The sequence below is a fragment of the Myotis yumanensis genome, unplaced genomic scaffold (genome assembly GCF_028538775.1).
Source record: "Myotis yumanensis isolate MYYU_CA2020_CCGP unplaced genomic scaffold, mMyoYum1.0.hap1 SCAF_9, whole genome shotgun sequence".
NCBI classification, from domain to species: domain Eukaryota; kingdom Metazoa; phylum Chordata; class Mammalia; order Chiroptera; family Vespertilionidae; genus Myotis; species Myotis yumanensis.
The window spans coordinates 50979449-50988980 of record NW_027223760.1 but is presented as its reverse complement, the minus strand read 5'-3'; the positions used below and the strand labels follow the sequence as shown (position 1 = coordinate 50988980).

The following is a 9532-nucleotide window of genomic DNA, read 5'->3' as shown; positions in this document are numbered from 1 at the left end:
CCCAAATGATGAGCATAAGATGAATTAATAGGGAGAGAAATCTTTAAAGGCAAATCAGGACACTGATAAGCAAAAACTGAAAATTTTATAACATGTTCCTCTGAAATGATGCAATTTTTTATCTTCAGAAGAGAAAATTTGTAAGATACAGTCTTAATTTTGGCTTCTCTAGGAAGAAAATAATGGTCTGTGCCAAAAGATTTCTTACTTTAAAATGAAAGTGCAAGGAAAAAAAACTCCTTGGGGGGAGGGGGTAATTACATATTTAAGTTGATAAAATTTATTCTCCAGTGTAGGGTAGAAGCTCTCCAATTCTAAATGTAAAAATCCAACGTTTAATTTTATCTGAAAGGAAACTAGGCATGGATGAGCTTAAACTATCATCTGAGTCAGTGAAATGATCATGTTATTCTCTTTTCAAAGTGTACTAATTTTACTGGAAGATAACTACTTTTAGCTCGGAAGATATAGGTTCAAGGTCTGTTCTTGGTTATTCCAGAAAACTCTGCATTTTTATAATTTCAACAAAACCCTAGAAAGTTGTTCCAAAATAAACTTTTTCAACCTACTCAACAGAATTCATGAATACTCTGATATCCATTTCAGCAGTATTTGTCTCTGTGAAGCACATCAAAATCACCCAGACATCAAATTGCTGATTTGATAGAATGATTTATTTTTCCATTATAGGAAAGTCATGAGTGACTTGTTCTGAGGTATGTTTTTGCGCTATGAAGGTCATCTATTAGAAAGCTCCACACTTGAAGGTTCTTCTGTAGGTGGTAACATTTACGGCTGGACAGTCTCTGCAGGCACCAGATTCCCTGTCGTATCCAACTGCATACATTTACACGTGCATGCAGACACAGGACACTCTGCATGGTCCCTAAAAGAATAGATCAAATAACAGTTAAAAATCTAAATTATTAATATACAGATATATACATACATAGGTACATATGTACATTTCTTTTTCTATATACCTACCTATGTCTATAATGCAATTTTTCAAAATGGCACTTGGGAAAATATAGTAATTCAAATCCAAAGACAAAAACACATTAAAAGCATTAAATTAGAAATTTATGCCACGCTGATCATGGGGAGAAAGTTACTAAAAACTTGAATGGCTTTGTTTTCTAAATATACAACAAAAGATCCATTTGCAGTTATGAAGGTGAAGGGATGTGCTCAAGTTTAAATTAAAGCCAGTGTGACAAGGTGAGTGTAACAGCTACAGCAATATAGAAGAGCGGAAGGCCACTAGCACTGCTCAGTGTAAAAAGTAAATATGGTCTTGAAAATCTCCATTGCATGAGGTACTTACTACATAACAAGCTTGTTTAGAAGATTAAGTGATATCTTTCATTTAATTTATAATTCAATTACATATTATATATAGTAGGATCTTCAGTTAACTGTGAAAAACTGTAAACATATCCTCTCCCCAAATAAAGTAAAATAATGCTATTCAAACACTTAAGCCATACATCATATTTAAACTATTATGTTTAATTTTATAGTATAAGATTACAAAGGATATCTAATAATAGAAATGATGACTCCTTTGTTAACTCGGGTGACAGGAAAGAACAAATTCATCCTTTAGCTGTATAAACCTGAAGTATTTAAAAGGCCATCGGCTTTATCTCCTCTAACTCCAAGCCTATTAAAGAAGTAATGTGATTATTACCTGAACCAACTAAGCATATGTCCAGCATGCCCACCATGCCTGCAATTGTGACACCATGTAAACCAGTTGTTAAACTGAGCTAATTTTTTGTCCTTGCTCAAGTCTACTTTTTCATCTGATTTGGCTCCTCCTATGGGTTAAAGAAAATGATCTTCAATAACTAAATCACAATATTAATTCAAATTTTCTTAAAAGGTATTTCAGAAGCTATGTCAAAATACAAATCATGTATCATACTGAAATAGTAATTTTAATGCTAGGATCTAGTTATATTGAAAAGATACTAAGTAACAGAAGTTTCTTTACATCTTTCATAGCTAATAAAACACTTGAAAAACATAAGGTATCAAACCCACTAAGAAGCAATCTGAATTAACAATTTTAGAGAAATAACTGGTAGCTTAAAAATCTTCCCACAAAAAAAATCACCAAGCCCAATTTACCTGGTGTACCAGTTAATAATGCGGATTTTATAATCAAAGAAAACACAATAATTTCAAGAGAAACATCAAAAGTGCTTATTCCAAGCAATGTCCATTGCTAGCTACACATTTCCCTGATCTTTCAGATAATTTGTGGATACCATGCCAATAGAACTTTTCTTGTTTTGAGACAAACCATTCAGAGACCCAATTTTCCAATTCTTCGTACGTTTTGAAGTGCTACTCAGAAAGTGTGTGTGCCATCGATTGGAACAAGTGGTAATCTGAAGGAGCAAGATCTGGTGAATACAGCGGGTGGGTTAATACTTCCCAGGCAAGATCTTTTAACGTGTCTTTAACTGGTTTTGCAGTGTGTAATGGTGCGTCATCATGAAGCAAAATTACTTTGCCGTGTCTTCTGGCACATTCTGGTCGTTTCACGATCAAAGCATGGTTCAAAAAGATTATTTGTTGTCGGTAGCGATCAGTATTAACAGTTTCAACTGGTTTTAGAGGCTCATAATACACCATACCTTCCTGATCCCACCAAACGTAGAGCATTGTCTTCTTTCCGAAGCAAGTTAGCCTTGCAGTCAATGTTGATGGTTGACCTGGATTAACCATGATTTTGTGCATTTGGGATTCTCAAAATAAATCCACTTTTCATCGCCAGTCACAATTCGATGCAAAAAAGACTTTCTTTCGTGCTGTTGAAGCAACATTTTATTGATGACTTTTCGGTTTTCCATTTGTCTTTTGTTCAGTTGAAGTGGCACCCATTTTCCTTCCGTTAAAATCTTTCCCATTGCTTGTAAACAATCGGAAATTGTTTGCTGAGCAACGTTTAATCTTTCTGCAAGTTGTTTTTGAGTTTGACACGCATCTTCATCCAACAATGCTTGTAATTGTTGGTCTTCAAACTTTTTCGGTTGACCTGGACGTTATCTTTCACATCGAAATCATCACTTTCAAAGCGTTTAAACCAGTGTTCTCAAGTATCTTGAGATGGAGCATGTTCACCATAAGCTTCCCGAAGTATACAATAACTTTCAGCAGCACTTTTCTTCAAAATAAAGTAATGAATTAAAATTTCCCGCAAATGCTCTTTTTTTGGCACGAAATTGCAAAAGTGTAAAAATATCTAAAATGTTAACACCTTCAGCAAATTAGACATATGAAGTTTTGAAGCTTGCTGTCAATACAACAAAACAGCATACATATCAAATCGCATATATATCAACATATGTGTAACTCCATCAACTGAAAAAAATCCACATTATTAACCAGTACACCTGTAAAAGAGAGTTGTACTAAACATTGAAGGAGCACGTAATTTTTACCTATACAAACTCTGTCAAAGAATAGGAAAAGAGAGGAAATCTCCCAAAGCACTCTATGAAGCTGGTATATTAGTAACTTTGCTAACAGAATCAGGCAAAAATAATATAAGAAAGGAAGATTAAAGACCAATCTCTCTCCTGAACAGAACATAAAAATCCTAAGTAGAACATTAGCAAACAGTATTATCACTTCTACTTATAGGTAAGTACACCAGAGGAACTTTGTACATGCTAAACAAAGACATATGCAGGAATGTTCATAGCAGCATTGTTCATAATAGTAAAAATTTGGAAACAAACAACATGTCTATACGAAGCTGAGTGGAAAAATGGTGCTATAGTCATTAATGGAATATGAAACAGGAATGAAAAAAAAATATAGCTACATTCATCAGCATAATAGACACTAAAAAACATACACGCAAACAAACCCCAATGTTGAGCAAAAAAGCCAAGTCAAAGGATATAATCCATAATTCATTTGTACGGAATTTAAGACACAGACAAAACATACATGTGATAAAACCACACAGACATGCTAGAGATTGAATTAACACAATTTAGGATAGTGGTTACCTCTAGGGAGGAGGAAAGAGGTGAGACTGGGCAGGGAGAAATAATCAAAGGCACTAGTATAGAAATGTCATCTTAAGTAGGGTAGAAGACGCATTGATGTTTGATTTATCACAGTACATGATATATACACTGCTATCTGTGTTGCAGTGCACAGTACGTTTTATTTTCTATTTATATAGTATTAGGGCCATAAAAAAGTGAAGAACATGCAATGTATAAAATGAAAATCCTAGATTAAAATTTAAATTGAAACAAGTGCATTTGAAAACATTACATATTGTCTTTATTTGTTTAAAAAAGGCATAAATTGAAAAATAATTACTCAGCCAATGATACCAGCAAATCTCTTTCACAGATGTTAATGTAACAATAAAGCAGACTACTTAAAATGAATCAGCTGCAGACTAGAATTACAAAATTTCATAACTATAAAGGATCTCCCCATCCAACACTTTATATAAAAAAGAGCTAACATAACTCTCAATTTCACACACTGAATGTCAGAGCTGTAACAAAAACAGGCATTCTGACATCATATCCAGTTCTTTATTCATTATTCATTATACCAGTGCGCCAAATATTAAAATGTTTTTAATTGAAATTTTTGCCATAGTATCATAATCAAGTTATATGAATAGCTGGAATATTTCTAGCCACTGGGTACATTATATTCAATTATCTACTCTTCTCAAATTTTTTTCTGTATGTTACCATAGCAGTAAACAACAATCCTAATATTTCTAACCATACATATAATACTTGCTAGGTAAGTGATAAATATTGCAGAAACAGCACTAAATCCTACAAGTAAAGGGATTTTACTTTTAGATTAATACTTCACGTATTTCACAGGTAGACTCTGAAGATGAAATAAGAGGAAATGTGCAAGTGCTTTGAGACTATCAAAAACTCTTTATGCATAAAAGGTAGTTATTAGTACATGAGGGCACACTGACTTTTAAATATACTACTTGAGGAAACCCCTCTTAGAAAGAGTGACAAGAAAATGAAATAACATTACTTAATATTTAAGCTCTTTTCACTTCAAATTGGCTAGAATTTGTGAGATTACCTGAGATATCCTGGACATAGATTTTATTTTTAATGTATAGATTTCATAAACCATAGGGAACAAAAGCCAGCAAGTGGCTTGCTCTTAGAAAATCAAGCTAGTATGTCTTTTATTTACATTAGATCAATTATGGAAGAACAATTTCAGCTCAGAAGAGAATATTGGAGAATTGTCATACCAGGACAGCTGGAAACAGGTGTTCCCATATTAATGAGACAAAGCGCACATCGAGGGAGGGGTTTTCGACAGCCAGGGCAACTTGTGACTTTAGATTTCGTTGGCGAGCCACTGACCCCATACTGACTAAAACCTCTGCCCTGATGAGGCACAGTTGAACAACTGTAGGAGATAGACTTGCCACAGAAATTGCAACTCACAAACACCTGGAAAACAAACAAAAGAAGTTAAAGTATAATGCAAACTTTATAAATAAAAAATTCAAAGTTTGATTCTAACAAATTAAAATAATTTTTAAACATTATTTTGAATTATAAAATAATTTATCAGCTAAGTTTGACTAACTCTTATTTAAGATTTCCACTTAGCAACTACATTGAGTACTTTCTGTTACCTTTGTTTAGTTATATTCTCCTAATGCCACTGTTATACTATATACAGAAAAACTTGGCAACATTAGATCCCAACATTTTAGAAATAATGATGACTTTAGAGTTCACATTAAATTCCAATATTTTAGAAATAATAGGGACTGAGAGACATTAAAAACGACTTCTGATCCAAAGTTCCATGATATAATCTCTTGTACAAAATTTTCTTATGAAGAAAACACTCATTTCCTAAGGTAGGAAGAAATTAAGGATCCTATAATGGTAAATAGTTAAAACTTGAGAATAATAGCAATAGTAACCGTCCATTCTGCTTTAAATTGAACTCCTACGTTCTTAACACTTATCATACAGATCAGTAACAAGTATTATTACGTAATGCCATTTTACTAATACTCAGGTTGTTTTAATAGCAGCACTAATTTCTCAGCTTTCTAAAATAAGAGAACAGCACCATCCAGTGCTCACATTGAGGATATACCTGATATTTAATGTCTGAACTTAGTGTATCTTATGTCATGTTTATGAGATAATTCATTTCATGTTTTTTAAACTAATGCTAAAAGAAAAAATTTAAAATTTCCATGTGCAATCAGACCTACAGCTATATATGTATATACTGTTAAAAAAAACCCTGCCTTATTACATATAAATAGTGCCGAAAAATAATACATAAATGGAATTTATAAGACCATAGAGTAGTTTAGATTCTGAAAGGGTTTATTAGAATATACTGGAAAACCTCAGACTGCCCTAGGATTAATTAGTTTTGCTTAAGATCCTCTAGGCCTGCTGTGGTTTGCTCTATCTCACACTAAAACTCAAGCCACTGAGGTGATTGTTAGAAAGTGGAAGGACCAAGACAAGGGAGATCAAGGACAAACTGTAGTTCAGCGTGAACTCAATATAGGCAAAAGAATGAGCTAATAATAATTTATTAAATTGAATTCTAAATGTAGCCTGTATAATATGCTATAAACACTTCTAGTTTTGGCTAGACTATGAGGTAGATGTTATTTGATTCTCTCCAAAGCAATGTACTTACCTGTGCTAAAGGCTTGGAACTGGGATCCAACTTACTCCGGTGAATATCAAATTCAGCTCGTTTGTGCCAAAACCTCCAGGCATCTAATAAATTTCTGTAATTCTCAATCCAGTACTGAACTCTTTCATCTTTAAGAACATCTAAAGGAGAACCCTAAAAAGAAAGAGTGAATTATTTGTTGTTTAAAAATTTCCTGGCTAAACCAGAAGATTCTTGGTAACATGTGAGTACAAGTCACACAGAAGAAATAGGCCTCCTTCTGCCAAAAGCTGACTCCTAATGAGGACAGAGATAAAATAATTATTGGAACCTCCATTAATTTACTTTAAGCTGGTCTCGACTAATGACAGAAATATATAATGTAGATATCATTAGACTGGCCAGGGAAGGGTAAAAAGTTTAAAAGCCCAAAAGCAAACAATTCACCTTCCTGGTTAAATGCAGTAAAAAGTGATGTGAATACTCTCTGTCCCAACAATCAAAACTTCTTGGTTCACAAAATTTGTTTACTGTCTGATCCAAATACACATCAAAGCCACTTAATCAGATATAAAATAATACTGAGCCTAGTGCTTCATATCTAGCAATGTACTGTGAACTGAGATTCTATTTTGTATGCCTATTTATCTGAAAGTTAAACCTGCCTATTCTCTCTCTTACCCTCAATTAAAACATACATTACCTTAAAAATTAAAAAGAAAAAAAAAAGGCCAAAAATGTTCTTAGTTCTTATGCCCCTAAGACATAGTACAAAGCAACAATTTCTTTCCCTTAAATTTACTTTAGATTTTTTTCTCATTAGTAATTTCAATTTCTTGCCAGTAAGTCTCTTCCTAAAGCTTTGTTTTCCCTGGCAGCTGTCACATTCCACATTTCACCTATCGTTGCTTTGTTTTCATGAATACTTACAGGCCTGTCCAACATGCATCTCCTTAACTGACAAAGAAAGGAGACTATGTCTCTGCCCCCAGTGATGCTCGGGCATCAATGTGAAGCCCAGTTTTCCTGATTCTATTTGGGAGCCAGATAGACAACTAAACTGTTAGATCTTAGCATGCATCTTACTTATGGAAAATGGAAAGATACCTGTAACACCTAATAAAGACAATCTATCTTTACACATTCCATTAAAATAGAGCATATCTTTCACCTATTAATTAGGTAGTAATTTCCATTACCAGAGTTCATTTAGCCAAAGGAAAATTGTTAGTTGACAATTTCATTTCTTAAAAAAGTAAACATCTATTCTAGTCTTAATTATGACCAACTAGCTAGAACTAAGTACTAAAGTAGAATAAAAGCCCTGTTTTGTGTGTTGTTGTTTTTTAAAGAAATCTTCATACCCGCCTCTTGTCTCTTCCATGGCAGTAAGGATAAACTAAGAAAATTTGGTCAATTCATATTCAGTAAGTGTTCTCTAGATTGCCCCCATAAAACCTAAAATCAAACTCTGACAAAATCTGCAAGGGAACAGTTCAGTGATTAAGTCTGACCAAATCAGAAGAGCGGGCAGAATACACTGGGCTTTCCACAGATCCATAGTAGCAAAATGTAAGACCAAAGTGAGCAGCAAGTAACTTGAACTTCCAAAAGTATTAACAAAAATTCTTCAGGAAAAGGTAAAAGAACCCAGAACTTTATAATGTACTGTACATATCATGCAATATTAAATTAAAAATCACCTGACATATACACAGGTAAATGTGATTCAATGTCAAAGAAAAAGGCAGTCAATAGAAACTAAACCTAAAAAATTCCATATTTTAGAGTTAGCTGACATACAGTTATTAGACACGTCTAAAGACTTAAAGAAGCCGAACCGGTTTGGCTCAGTGGATAGAGCGTCGGCCTGCGGACTCAAGGGTCCCAGGTTCGATTCCGGTCAAGGGCATGTACCTTGGTTGCGGGCACATCCCCAGTGGGAGGTGTGCAGGAGGCAGCTTATCGATGTTTCTCTCTCATCAATGTTTCTAACTCTCTATTCCTCTCCCTTCTTCTCTGTAAAAAAATCAATAAAATATATTTAAAAAAAAAAAAAAGACTTAAAGAAAAATAGTGTTTTATTAAGTGAATAGATAAGGATCTGGGCTGAAAAATGTAAACTATACAACAAGATTCTAGAACGAAAAAGTACAATAACTGAAATTAAGTATTCCCTGGAAAACTTAACATCAGAAAGTGACAGACAATGAGTACATGAATATAATTTATCCAATTTGAATAGCAGAGAAAAAAATCTGGAAGAAAAAGAACCTCAGATACATATAGGGTAATACTAAATGATTTAATATATGTATAATAGAGTCCAAGAGAAAAGAATGAGATTGAGGCTGCAAAATATGCCTGAAAACTTCCCAAATTTGATGAAAAACACTGACTTGCAGATTCAAGAAGCTCAACAAGCCACAAGCAGGAAAAAAAGAACCACATTAGGCATTAAGGTTAAACTGCTAAAAATAAAAAAGAAAACCTTGAAAACAACTCAAGGAAAAGATAAAAAATTACACAGGGGACAATAGGTAATAGCTGACTCGTCATCAGAAATAATGGGAGGCCAGAAGACTATGAAGCCATGTCTTTAAAGTGTTGAAAGGAAAACAAGAATAAAAAGGTCATTTAAACTGAGAGAATCTGTCTCCAGTATTTCTGTACTCTAAGAAATGCTAAAGAGAAGACCAAAGGAAAGGAACACCAGATAAAATTTGGATCTATTGGTCTAAACCACAGGTGGGGAACCTTTTTTATGTCAAGGGCCATTTGGATATTTATAACATCATTTGAGGGCCATACAAAATTATCAACTTAAAAATTAGCCTGC

At 33.7% G+C, this 9532-nt stretch overlaps 1 protein-coding gene across 1 annotated transcript in view; it reads right to left on the bottom strand.

The window, feature by feature from the left end:
• Window positions 1–652: 652 nt before the first annotated feature.
• The window catches only part of MIOS (meiosis regulator for oocyte development), a 37363-nt gene continuing 28483 nt past the window's right edge, over window positions 653–9532 (bottom strand). Inside the window, exons 9-12 of the mRNA XM_070424321.1 lie at window positions 6715–6867; window positions 5282–5486; window positions 1694–1823; window positions 653–886 (exon numbers count right to left, since the gene is read on the bottom strand). Coding sequence (XP_070280422.1) covers window positions 790–886; window positions 1694–1823; window positions 5282–5486; window positions 6715–6867 — 585 coding nt within the window. The 3' untranslated portion in view covers window positions 653–789. The remainder of the gene's footprint in view (window positions 887–1693; window positions 1824–5281; window positions 5487–6714; window positions 6868–9532) is intronic.